This window comes from Sinocyclocheilus grahami, unplaced genomic scaffold (assembly GCF_001515645.1).
Source record: "Sinocyclocheilus grahami isolate Dianchi unplaced genomic scaffold, SAMN03320097.WGS_v1.1 scaffold48.1, whole genome shotgun sequence".
Lineage (NCBI taxonomy): Eukaryota > Metazoa > Chordata > Actinopteri > Cypriniformes > Cyprinidae > Sinocyclocheilus > Sinocyclocheilus grahami.
The window spans coordinates 2,715,224-2,729,576 of record NW_015505227.1 but is presented as its reverse complement, the minus strand read 5'-3'; the positions used below and the strand labels follow the sequence as shown (position 1 = coordinate 2,729,576).

The following is a 14,353-nucleotide window of genomic DNA, read 5'->3' as shown; positions in this document are numbered from 1 at the left end:
TCTTTGCAACTTCAGGGATCTTATCTATGCACAATCAGCTTGTAACACTCCAAAGAGAAAGGAAAACTTGAAATCGCATCATATGACCTCTTTAAGTACAAGCACTTAAAATAATTTACCCCAACTTAGAAGAAGGGGTTAAAACAGAGGCATCTAAAACAGAGGTATGCAAGTTTCATAATCTAGATTGATGATGAAAACTAAACTGGTTGCCAGAGTTGTCAGTATAAATATGTACACAAGAATTAAAATACAAAAATAACAAATGTTTTAAAGGTGAAGTGTGCTACAGTAAAAGCAAAAAAATAAAAAAATAAAAAAAACCTTGTCTATCTCAGTTTAGTTACTAATCGTAGGTTAAAGGGTTAGTACACCCAAAAATGAAAATTCTCTCATTAATTACTCACCCTCGTGTTGTTCCAAACCCGTAAGACCTTTGTTCATCTTCGGAACACAATTTAAGATATTTTTGATGAAATCTGAGGGCTCTCTGACCCTCCCATAGACAGCAAGGTAACTACCACGTTCAAGGTCCAGAAAAGTACCAAGATGATCGACAAAGTAGTCCTTGTGACATCAGTGGTTAAACTGTAAAGTTACGAAGCTACGAGAATACTTTTTTGCGCAAAGAAAACTAAAATAATGACTTTATTCCACATTTTTGTCTCTACTGCGTGTTTACGACAGTATCATGACATGAGCGTGTGGCGGGGCCGGCGCTGACCCAGATCCGGCGTGATGCTGACGTGAACGCGCGTCCACAAGTCTGTGCAAGTAGAGACTAAAATGTGGAATAAAGTCGTTATTTTTGTTTTCTTGACCTTGAACGTGATAGTTACCTTGCTGTCTATGGGAGGGTCAGAGAGCCCTCAGATTTCATCAAAAATATCTTAAATTGTGTTCCGAAAATGAACGAAGGTCTTACGGGTTTGGAACAACACGAGGGTGAGTAATTATTATAATATATTATAGTAATTATTATAATATATTATAATTTTTGGGTGAACTAACCCTTTAATTATGCTAAAAATGCCAACAAAACCCTGCTTTGTTTGTGTGAGCATCCAGCCTAATCTAAAACAGCAACTCTGGCTTCTAAACGGCATGAGTTCAGGATCTGATCAATATTAGGGAGTGTTCATTATTTTCATGACACTAGATATTACACACTTCACTTTTAAAAGATTAGTTCACTTTTTTAGAATAAAAATGTCCTGATACTTTACTCACCCATGTCATTCAAGATTCATGTCTGTCTTTCTTCAGTCAAAAATAAATTAATTCTAGGATTTTTCTGCATAAAATGGACTTCAGTGGTGGCCAACGGGCTGAAGGTCCAAATTGCAGTTTCAGTGCAGTTTCAAAAGGCTCAGCATGATCCCAGCTGAGGAATAAGGGTCTTATCTAGCGAAATTATCAGTCATTTTCTTAAAAAATAAAAACCCACAAAAAAACCTATTTAACCACAAAGCTCGACTTCATGCATTGCGTAGTCATGTTGGAAAGATCACGCGTGACATAGGCGGAAGTACCAACCCAGTGTTCACAAAGCGAACGTGCAAAGGAAGTCAAACGCCCTTTCCAAAAAAAAAAAAGGTAAAACAACGATGTCGGACGATTTTGAAGTTGGAGGAGAAAATGAGACGGAGTTTTTCGCCCTACCCTATCTTTTTGAACAGGAGTACACAGACGAAGAGCTAACAGCGCGTGACCTTTACAACATGATTACGTAATGTGTGGCATTGCTGACGCGCATCGAAGAGCTAGTGCATTTGTGGTTAAAAAGCACATACATTTTTATTTATTTATTTATTTTTTAGAAAAAGACAGATCATTTCGCTAGCCAAGACCCTTATACCTTCGGCTGGGATCTTGCAGAGCTCTTTGAAGCTGCAATTTGGACCTTCACCCCGTTGGTCGCCATTGAATATGGAGAAAAATCCTTGAATGTTTTCCTCAAAAACCTAAATTTCTTTTCGACTGAACAAAGAAAGACATGAACATCTTGAATGACATGGGAGTGAGTAAATTATCAGGAAATGTTTTATTCTGGAAGTGAACTGATCCTTTAAATCTTAATCTTTACATACCATTTCATTAGAAACATGAGCTCGCCGCTGGAATCTGTGGCTCCAATGATGCGCTCTGGCTCTAATCCCCGTGCAAAGCCCCTCGGCTTGTCTTGCTGCAAAACAAAGAAACTACATCAGTATTTTATTATTCACATGCAGTAAAAAAAAATAACTTCTTATTAGTCTGAGAAAACACCAACATTTTTCTTCTGATAAGCATGTCTTAATTTATGTGAGGTTTTAATCAACTTTTTAAATTTTAGTTTTCACAGGGATAGTATTCTCCACCTCTATGGTTGTTAGGTCAAGGAAGCAACAAGGTGGCACTAAGATTGTCCTGCTAAGGCTAATACATAAAATTAAATAATGGTTTCACAATTTTAGCATAAGATCTCCATTACTTTTTAATAAATTTTACAAAAAAAAAAAAAAGTTTAAAGCTTGAATACATCTGCTCCCAAATAGAGTACTAGAGTATGAAAATAACTTTTATGGTACCTTCTGATCACACTGTAAAAAAAAGGTTTCATACCCAGTGAGAAATATTCGTTCCTGTTTTAAGCATAAACTCAATTTTGTAAACTTTTTCCAAGACTTTATTTTACATTTGGAATGGAGCTCAAGTAAATGTATCTTGATTTAAGGATGTTTATATAATTGTATCAGAAAATAAAAATGAGGACGATATCCACAGGGGTTAAAGCAAAAAAAAATCCTGAGCCTGAACTTTTTTCCGGGGGGCGGGTGCAGCACATGCAAAGACTGTGGCAACTTTAACATTTGAAAGGATACTATGGCAAAGTTATTGCTTTCCTTATTCAAACTGATTTTTTTTTCATGAACATATGGTTGACCTGAAGAATGAAAGCTATATCATACACTTGGAAAATTATGAGCTATATCACCGCTTATCGACACTAGGGGTGTGACAATGCTCACGAGAGGAGACAAAATACAGATACTTTGTTCACTAAGTACCAAGTGGTTCACTTGGTTCAACTATTATATTTTAATACTATTTTAAGACATTTTCAATGACAAAATATTTGTCTTTTAATTACAAAAAGTAAAACAATGCAGTTGTATTTTGAAATATTTTAACTAATCTAGGGCTGTAACTAATGATTATTTTGGTAATCAAGTAATCTACTGATTATTTTGACAATTGAGTAATCTGATATTTTTAGTAACACAAATAAACCTAAGTGAAAACCATGCTTAAGTATGACTATTTATATATAAACTAACGATGAGGCAATAATAATAATAGGCTCAAATAAAATATCAAAACCAAGTAATTACATGGTTTTATTGAACAACACTGTTAAAATACACAATGTAATATGCCTATGCATAATATGAACATAACCAACTTAAGTACATTATGTATTATAATAAATACCTGCAGAGGGTGTCAACGGCCTGGTGACGTTTCACTTTACAGCGATCCGGCACGGTGTCGGAGAACTTTAAACCCTGTATCCATTTTTTACAATGCATGCAACATTTAATGCCATGACTTTTTGAAGTTAAGACCTTTTAAGGCCTTAATCTGTGAGAGGGTGAATTAAGACTTTAAGACCCACAGAAACCCTGTATTCCTCTTTTTTTCTTAATGCATCACATTTCTCATAAAAGGTATTTGAAACGGTGCAAATATAACTGATGAGAGCAAAATAAAAACATCTGCATATTACAAAAAAAGGTTGTTGGCATCGTAGTTTAATAAAATTTAACACCTGGGACATAAAATGCCCGAAACGGAACAAACACCTAAAAGTGCCTGGCAAATGCATAAATATAGTAAGTATGTGCTCAGTCTTATGTTAAGCAAGATACAGAAAGAAAACCTCAAAAAAAAAATTTAATTATAAAACGTTTTATAAAATATAAAACTTACGCATGTGCCAGTTTTTATACCAAAAATCATCTATGGGAATTATTAAAACTAACCTCATCTTTCCTCTTTTTGGGCCGGCTGTCTTCCCCACCATCTGTGTCAGATTCTCCTTTCCTCTTTCCAATAGAATCTTTCTTTTCATTTAACTTATGTTTTTGCAGGTATTGTGCAATGAGATCAGGACAGTCCAGGTTGTCCTGTGGTTCCCATGTGTTGTCTTCTCTAAGGAAAAGGGAATATATTCTCAATCATTTGAATACCATCTTTTTTATTGGAGAAGGGCTGGACCACCCAACCAAAACCAAACATAGGCTATATATTTATTAGCAAACCATTGATTCTCCCGGAGTTCTTTATATAATGACAAAATGGTCAACACATTTGTTAGGAATCAAGCATCTTGCCTTATACAAATACATTTTAGTGGAAATCTTGCTGATATTAGTTACTTACTCTGAGAAGCCCTTCCACTTAAGAAAGAACTCCACTCTGCCCTTCACCACCCGTCTGTCCAGAACCTTCTCCACCACATATTCTTCCTCTTCCTCTTCTACCACCACCTCCTCCACCTTCTTCTTGTTCTGCTTCTTTCCAGCTGTGGCTGCCAGCTTGCTGTCTGTGGAGAAAGAGGGCAGTAAAGAAAAAAAGGGTCAGTCTTTTCTATGGAAAAATCACATCTTTCAGTATTCAAACAGTTAAAAAAAGAAGCAGGTTGAAACACTAGACACTATGGGGCTGAGCAGAACAAACACAAACAGTGATAACTGTTGACAAATCTTCACACATCTTTTTGCTATAAAGAGCAATGTGTCGAAACTCGAGAGACATTTTGACTGCTGTGTAAAACCCACAGCGCTTAGTGATAAATTCTTGCTTTTGAGAACAAGGTCAGAAACTACAAAACTAAAATTCATTCAAAAAGGACATCAAAATCAAGGTTTCAGTTTCATCGTCCTTAAAGGGACAGTTCACTCCAAAATAAAAACTCTGTCACAGGTTGTCCTGTGGTTCCCATGTGTTGTCTTCTCTAAGGAAAAGGGAATATATTCTCAATCATTTGAATACCATCTTTTTTATTGGAGAAGGGCTGGACCACCCAACCAAAACCAAACATAGGCTATATATTTATTAGCAAACCATTGATTCTCCCGGAGTTCTTTATATAATGACAAAATGGTCAACACATTTGTTAGGAATCAAGCATCTTGCCTTATACAAATACATTTTAGTGGAAATCTTGCTGATATTAGTTACTTACTCTGAGAAGCCCTTCCACTTAAGAAAGAACTCCACTCTGCCCTTCACCACCCGTCTGTCCAGAACCTTCTCCACCACATATTCTTCCTCTTCCTCTTCTACCACCACCTCCTCCACCTTCTTCTTGTTCTGCTTCTTTCCAGCTGTGGCTGCCAGCTTGCTGTCTGTGGAGAAAGAGGGCAGTAAAGAGGAAAAGGGTCAGTCTTTTCTATGGAAAAATCACATCTTTCAGTATTCAAACAGTTAAAAAATGAAGCAGGTTGAAACACTAGACACTATGGGGCTGAGCAGAACAAACACAAACAGTGATAACTGTTGACAAATCTTCACACATCTTTTTGCTATAAAGAGCAATGTGTCGAAACTCGAGAGACATTTTGACTGCTGTGTAAAACCCACAGCGCTTAGTGATAAATTCTTGCTTTTGAGAACAAGGTCAGAAACTACAAAACTAAAATTCATTCAAAAAGGACATCAAAATCAAGGTTTCAGTTTCATCGTCCTTAAAGGGACAGTTCACTCCAAAATAAAAACTCTGTCATCAATTACTCACTCTCATGTTCCAAACCTGACTTAGGTAAAAGATAATTCAAATAATGCGTCAAATGTTTTCCAACTCCACAGAAGAAGCAAAGTTACATAGGTTTGGAAAGACATGAGAGCGAGAAAATGAGGCAAAAAAAAATATTTTTGAGAGAACTATCAACAAGTGCAAGCATCTGAATTACATAATCGTGTACCAATCGTACCTTAAGCTGTTCAAACAAGCACTTCTTAAGAATCAGCATGATCACAATATTAGTATCATATTCCAAGCAGATCAGATATCAGTTTGAACAAGAAACATAACCACTTGATGCTAAACTTTTCAACAGACCAATCAATTAGATGTTGGCATCAAGCATCAACCAATGATTAATGTGCTCGGACAGGCTTGTCAATGCATAACACACACTGCTTCTGTTTACAAAGATTTTTTATATAAATTTATAAAGTATACACTACCAAAAGAAGTCTCTTATGCTCACCAAGGCTGACTTCATTTGATCAAAATACAGTAACAATTTTAAATAAGTGTTTTCTGTTTTAATATATGAAGAGTTTGGTTCCAAAACGCTATAAATCCATTTTGATTAATTTGAGTAAAAATGTGTTTTCTTTACCAAGAAAGTGGCAAGATGAAAACCACTATTTTCTGTTTCAAACTTTCACATAGCATCTTTAGGTTATAATAACATAAAAAATTCTAATCCAGATTTTGATTTTCAAAGATTTTATAAAATATTATTATTTTTCCCCTAAAATGCAATACAGCCATGACACGTAAAAGTTATTTTTCATATTAATACTGTTGAAAATACATAACATAGTAAGTTGATCCACATATGACAGCCTCTGAACTTGGTAAATACTAATCTTATATACAGGCACTGGACTAAAAATACAGTCAATCAGTCATCGCTCCCAAAATGAATTTAACGGGTCATCTTGTTAATGCTATAAATGAATTACAACAATAAAATAAAATTTCATCATGAATATACATGAACAACAATATCACATTAAACCACAGAAATTCCAAAATTACATTTCCCTTACATTCAACTTCCAAATTTGCATTCATCTTTGCCATGTAACATTCATTTAGTTGACTAGTGCTATAGCCTACGCTGTATTAACAAAATGGCATTAATAAAAACACTTACACTGACAAGCTACGCAATGCATGACAATTGCATGCGATTTATCGTGCAGCCCTAATTTTTTTGTTTGTTTGTCGATCACAAAGTACAAAATAGATGAGGAAAACTAGGATGCCGGGTGTATTTAAAGTGCCGCCATTACGGTCTAGAGTGCGTGGAGTGGTGCGCTGTGATTGGCTGTTACTGTTTACAGTGTGTGGAATGGTGCGCTGTGATTGGTTGAGTGGATATATCGCATTCTGCAGAAAAGGGAGACTGGCGTTTGTCGCGGTTTGGAGAAAAAGGGAGAAAACATGACAGAATAACTCGGCGGATATCGCATTTTGCGTAAAATTAAAAACTGACTTTTCAAAACCGACCAGATACAATACTGATTTTGGCGGAAACTCCATTTTTTCAAAAATGCCATTTATCGCGTTTTGGGACCAAACTCTTCATATTTTGAAATGTAATTTACTCCTGTGATCAAAGCTGAATTTTCAGCAGCCAGTCTTCAGTGTCACATGATCCTTCAGAAATCATTCTGATTCGTTGCGCAAGAAACATTTCTTATTACAATGTTGAAAAAAGGTGTGCTGCTTAATATTGTTGTGGAAAGTGTGATACTTTTTTCAAGATTTTTTAGTTAAAAAAAATAATAATTAGAAAAAGAAATCTTCAACATTACAAGTCTTTACTGTCACGTCTGATCAATTTAATGCATCCTTTCTGAATAAAAATATTTATTTCTTTAAACCCCAAACTCTTGAATGGAAGTGTATACTGTGTGAAAAAAAGTTCAGTAATTTTATGCAAATGTCATCATTAAACTATTTCAGCATTAATTTTGGCATTATAGTGGTATGTGGCAGTTATATGTAATATTAACATACATTTCATGATTGAAATTACCACAGCTAGTGTAGAGAACAAATGCTTAACTACTAATAGACCATAAAAGACGATAATATAGCGTACACATCAGTTTAGGAAAAAAATTACAACTATGTCTCATTTGTGAACATTAGTTAATGCATTAACTATGAACTAACTAAAAACAATACTTTCACAGCATTTATTTATTTTTATTATTAAGCTTTGTTAATGTTAGTTCAGTCAGTTAGTTCATAGTGCATTAACTAATGTTAACAGACACAACTTGCCAGTTAGAATACAGCTGGTCATTAACCAGATTTTAAAAATGTCACAAATAAATGAGACCTTAGTGCAAAGTTACCCAAATTTCTTGTCTTTTTTGTGCAGCAGACCAGAACCAAACCTTTGACCTTATAAATCACCTGAAGCAGCAGCTCTATTAGTCAATGACAGACGATGGATCACATGGCAGATGAAACAATGGTCATGAAAACAGACAACAACCCGTGATTCAATAGAAGTAATTTCAAGGCTTGTTTATAAGACAGAAACGTTAAGGTGATCTGAATGTCTAGAGCAGGGGTGGCGAACGTCGGTCCTGGAGAACCGCAGCCCTGGAGAGTTTTGCTTCAACCCTATTCAAACACACCTGAATGAGCTAATCAAGTTCTGAAGGGTTACTAGAAAGCTACAGGCAGGTGAGTTTTAATTGGGGTTGGAGCTGAACTCTGCAGGGCTGAGGCTCTCCAGGACTGGAGTTCGCCACCCCTGGTCTAGAGAGAAAAAAAATCCTCTCCCATAAACATTTGAAAGCAAAACAGTAGTGAAGGAGAAAGTTGTGAGACACCTGCGGTGACGCTGGGAGCATCACTAGCTGTGTCTGTTAGTTCGCTCATGCTCGTCGATGGGGCGGAGGCTCTGTGGAACCTTCCGGTTCCTTGTCAGCGTCAATCGTACTGAACAGAGTGAAAGTGTGGATTAGAGGGGATGGGGGTCAGGTGATATCAGGGAAAGAACAACACAAGGCAGGAAATAAAATTACACCGCACTGTGGATAACAGTTCTACAAATACAGCATTTCATGGTGTGCGACATGGTGTATTTCGGTGAATCGCACAATAACGTGCCCAGGTCACACTACAAATATGTTGTGTAAACTATTTTTAAGACCATTAAGTGTTTTTTGTGTGTGTGCATTGTGATGTTATTTTCATGAATATTTAAACACATTTCCCACTGATTCTCATTAATAATTTTGGTGTTTATTTTTTTGTCATTTCTATTATCCTCAGTGGTGACAGATATCATTGAACGATTTTATAAAAAATTTGCATGTGGGTGACCGACAAAAAGGGGTTTCATGCATCAAAAGCATGCGGCAACCTCCCGGTCTCTCGCTTGAAGCCAATACGGAAGTGACTAAAACTGTAATTCATCGACTGGCCTCTAGAGGCTGGCTCCAAAAGGGAGTCAATCCCATAGACTCCCCATATTAAAATGCCCAACTTTACAGCAGAAAAAAAATGTTTACAGCCCAATACAAAAAGCACTTTTGGTCTATATAGGTAATATTGCCCTTCATGACAACTGTGAGGGGGGTGACTTTTTTTAATAATTCATCCGTTTAAATTATATTAAGCCTTAAAGTTCTGCATAATTAAGGGTGTGGCCACTTGAGTGACAGGTGGACTGCCGCTCCGCTCCAGAGTGTGAAACTCACTAGACTGTGAAACTTAGAAAAATGGCTTTAAAGATTTTTATTTGTCCAGAAAAAATTTATTATGGGTAGGACACTGGAAATCTGGCAATTAGATGTTTTAATGAAAATGATCTCAAACTTGATTTTTACCGCTATTTTGAAGTTATTGTAGGTACTCTGCATTTGCACTGTCTGCAAAAAGTGAGATGTCACGCCAAGGCAAGAGGCAGTAGCTTCCACATTATATACAATATTTGGGTGCTGATCACCATTTACAGAATCAATATAGTAACATCTATATAAAATCTAGTGATCATTGGCTAGGCTATAACATACAGTAATGTAATAAAAAAAATTTTCTGACTGTAACAACCAGACAAAAAGTTAAACTTGAGTGGATACCGTTTTGCAACCAATTTATTTGCAATGTTCGCTAATATTAAAGGATGCAAGACATACTTAGCCTACTGTTTTTACATCGAACTGAATGAAAACAGCTTAACCTATGAGAAACGACTTGTGGATTGATGTGAACGCCAGCAGGAATAACGCTCAGAATGATTGTGAATTAAACATCTCCGATGACGTTCATTGCAATGTTTTTTATCGAGTTGCAAGAAAAGGTATGAAACGGATTTAATTGAGTACAGTAACTGATTTTATGTGATACACCATCATGGCATTCGACTCCTCACACGTGCAGAAGTGGGCAGCCCTAGACTGAGAGCTGGCATCTGCATTATAAAAAATAAAAAAAAAACTTTAAAGATTATTTACGATTAATTATTGTTGCCAAGTTACCTAGTCGTTGCTTGTTTACATTGCTTTGTTATATGGATCAGTTTGTTAGATCGTGATCTATCTAATTTGTTTGTCTAAAGAATTGCCGACAGAAGTATGAAAGTACACAAGTCACACCGTAATTTAAAAGCGCAGACTTTAATGTACAGTAAAAAAAAAAAAGGCAGAATACCGTATAACTCCAGGCTGGCACAGTAATACTGACGAAAGGCTAAACAGATGCAGAGCACCGTAACTTAATTTGAGCAATCTAAAACAAAGTCAAAGATCGGTAACTGATGATACTGTGTTCTGCCTTGGTTTCTCCTGGGCTTTTCTCCAAGATACTTATACACATGATAAAGGAGGTCATATATGTCCCAAAATTATCAATAACTCATTTCAACCAAAAACGAAGTTATGGTGTTTTGTCTTTGCACGGCAGCACTGCTGTCAATATAGACGGGCGTGTTTCAGCAACTAGCGCCCCAGCTTCACCCACGTCCCGCCTTTTTGCCCATTTTCGATTATCCGGGAGTGATGCACGGTGACGCGCTGCCAAGATGGCGAGGTCGGCTCTGCCCACTTTAGGCTTCAAAAATGCTCTTCTGAACCCTACGAGTGACGTCACGGACACTACGTCCATGTTTTTTTACAGTCTATGATCAAAACAATAAAGTTTAACACCGTTGTAATTTTTTTCCCCTGTCATTAGAATGCGTCTTGTTTAATTTCTTTGTAAATCATGGTAAAAATGTATTGTCTATCATGTATTTTTACCATGATTTACTAAATTGTCATTCAGTGTAACAATAGTTTATATACCAAAAGTCTTGTCAGGCATGTTTAGAACAAGAATCATTAGATCATTTTAAAATAAACTATTTAAGGATCACAGTGCAGCCCCCAAAATACTAATTAATTGTAATTTTAAATATTTACCAATCTTTACCACTATCCTTCTAACCACTAGGTTTGACCAATGTCAGCAAGAAGTTTTTAATAATTAAAAAAAAATTAAATTTTTTTTGTATGACTGCTAATTCTTTTTATGTTTTAATAAGTTCAGGCCAGAATAAATATGTTGCTTAATTTTTACACCTATATATGCATTATGTTGAATGATGATAGAACAATATTTTACCCATATTTTGACATTTTAATTTCACAAAGAAAACATTATTAACATTAAAGAACACAACTTACATTTAATATGCTTTCTATGTATATAAATTCACTTCTCTAATTTAATTTGAAGGGGGCATCAAAATGGGACGCCTCGTTTTTGACCAACATCTGTTGTTTTACAGTTATGAATTAGATTTTTTATTTGCATGGGATTTAGGGGAAAATGTACTTGAAATTGCTATGAGGTAAAAATCATAATGAATAAAAAAAATACACACAGTAACAGTTTGTTGAGTAAATCGAAATTCCCTTACGAAAACTAACCATGGTTTTATTATAGTAAAAGTGTAGTAACCATGCTTTTGTGGTTTTATTTGTAGTAAAACTATAGTTCATTCCGTAAGGGTTAATTTCTTGTCAAATTTTTGATTTTTTTTTAAACATGTTTTAGTTTTATGTTTACCCCCGTTTTTTTGTTTTGTTTAGTAGATGCTTTAACAGAAATACAACTCTCGCGTGTTTTGCTTTTACAGGCCTGTTAGCAAACACTCGCCAGATGTGTCACCTAAAAAAGGGCATAAAAACCAGAACAAACCCTAATATATTTTCTTAATTAAATCGCATTAACGCAATTATTCTAATACTAAAACTGTGTTTTCAGACCATCACACCTCATTGGATGTAACTTCTTCCGGCGACGTGCAAGCGCCCCGTCAGATTGTTCGAGCCGTTTCCCCTGCTGCAGCAGCAAGCACGAGCCACTGAGGCGAGGTGTTACATCTCAAATGTAATGCGTGGTAGGCGTTACAACCGAAAACACCGCGTACATTGCTTTCGCCTAGAAACACACAGCGTCTCCCTGAGATGGCTGCTTCAACACTAACTGCTGTTACGGAAACCACGCCTTCTTTCTTTGCCTGCACATTATGCAAATATTTCCACATAGTGAGGTAGATATGTGGGGGTGTGTTAGAACGAGCCGTTTTAGGGGGGCGTGGCAGAGTCTTAACTTTGATAAAGAATATCTCTTTGGTTTTGAGACTTTAGTCTTTGCAACTTCAGTGATCTTATCTATGCAGAATCAGCTTGTAGCACTACAAAGAGAAAGGAAAACTTGAAATCGCATCATATGACCCCTTTAAAACGGTCCTCCCGAGTCCCTGATGCACGAGGAAGGCGTTTCTGTCTCGCGCTAAAACGGTGGGCTGGACCGACACATTCGCGCGCACGATTGTGGGTCCAAAAGGCGCAATGACATCAACAACATTTATGCTGTGCGATAAATACATGCATTAAAAAGTTCCTATGCACGTTGATTTGAACTTTACAACCCTAAAATGGGCGTTAAATGCGAGACACCGACTAGCCTGCAGGATAATGTTGCAGAAGCGTGGCCGCCGCTTCTCCATGTTGACCTGGATCCGATTAGAAACCTACCAACAATTTCTCAAATACAACTGGGATATTATTAAAGAGCAGTGTGTTGCTTAAAGCACTCAACACATCTGCCTGTTAAGAGTATATATATATATATGAAGAATCACATAACCTACAAACACAAGTCAATCCTGTAGCTAGTTGTTTTCAGTCTGCGCGAGACACCGACTAGCCTGCAGGATAATGTTGCAGAAGCGTGGCCGCCGCTTCTCCATGTTGACCTGGATCCGATTAGAAACCTACCAACAATTTCTCAAATACAACTGGAATATTATTAAAGAGCAGTGTGTTGCTTAAAGCACTCAACACATCTGCCTGTTAAGAGTATATATATATATATATATATATATATATATATATATGAAGAATCACATAACCTACAAACACAAGTCAATCCTGTAGCTAGTTGTTTTCAGTCTGCACACGCAGCGCCACTTACCTGTGAATTACCGAATTAAGGGCGAAATAACACCGAATTAGGTGGCTCAGTGCAGCTAGACCGGCTTTAACTGTCGACAAACGTTTGAAATCTGTCGACTGGAGAAAGAGTTTGCTATTGTTTTACCGAGGTTCTTTGGATGGCCCGGCAAAAGGTAACGCTAGCTAGCTACACGATCGCTCCACTCAACCCGCCAATTCCGACCCAACGTGCCTGTGTACGTACGCGAGTGGTGCATCCTGGGAGTTGTAGTTTTTGCGGTCACTGTGAAAATGTGATAAGATGGTTAGGCACAATGTGGTTCCTCGGAACACTTGGAAATGCCTCATATATACTCAAACACTTCAATATATATATATATTTTTAAGCAGAGCTGGGTAGTAGCTGATTACATGTAATCTGGATTACGTAATCGGATTCCAAAAATCAAGGAGGCTATTTGTAAATAGATTAAATTGCATTTGAAAATACCTGTAATCAGACTACAGTTACTTTTTTATTGATTACATGATTACTTATTATTCACCATTATACACAAATTGTTCATAATTTATTGATTCCCCCTATTTCCTCTTTTTCATCTTTTAATTGTTCCTTTCTAAAATATCCTACCGCTTATATACATTCAGAGAGTCTTCCAGTTTTGTGCACATTCACACAAAGACCAGTCCTAATTACAGGGGGCTGTAATTACACAGAGAACTGAGAGGCCACACAACATTTGACCACTGGATTTGGAAAAATCATTTTCAGGGGTAAGATGTGTTTCAACCAACATTGCATCAACTAGGAACACATTAATTTTTATTTGATTATCTCATTCATGACAGATAAATGTATGAGACATTCTGCTTGCATACATTGTTTGTATTAAATCAAGGACAAATACTTAACCCAGTGAATCTGACATTTTCCTTCTGAATCGTCTCCTAGCAATGATAAACAGCTGCTGTGGTGCTCAGTTCGATGGCACACCCTCAGAAAAAAAGGTACAAAAGCTGTCACCTTGGTAGCACCCTTTCAAAAGGTACTGATAGGTGCCTTGTGAAAGTATTAGTACCCCTTCATTTTTTAATTTTTTTG

General features: G+C 36.5%; 1 protein-coding gene across 2 annotated transcripts in view; it reads right to left on the bottom strand.

Annotated features, from left to right (window-relative positions):
• Positions 1–13,495, bottom strand: part of LOC107582894 (chromobox protein homolog 1-like) — an 18,022-nt gene extending 4,527 nt beyond the window's left edge. The window contains exons 1-5 of one of the 2 annotated variants that reach the window (XM_016268919.1): positions 13,271–13,495; positions 8,635–8,743; positions 5,231–5,393; positions 4,026–4,194; positions 2,091–2,185 (exon numbers count right to left, since the gene is read on the bottom strand). In XM_016268919.1, the coding sequence (XP_016124405.1) occupies positions 2,091–2,185; positions 4,026–4,194; positions 5,231–5,393; positions 8,635–8,683 (476 nt within the window). In that variant the 5' untranslated portion in view covers positions 8,684–8,743; positions 13,271–13,495. Of the gene's footprint in view, positions 1–2,090; positions 2,186–4,025; positions 4,195–5,230; positions 5,394–8,634; positions 8,744–12,726; positions 12,879–13,270 lie in introns of those variants that run through there. The other variant, XM_016268920.1, reaches the window with a different exon arrangement.
• Between the last annotated feature and the right edge of the window lie 858 nt (positions 13,496–14,353).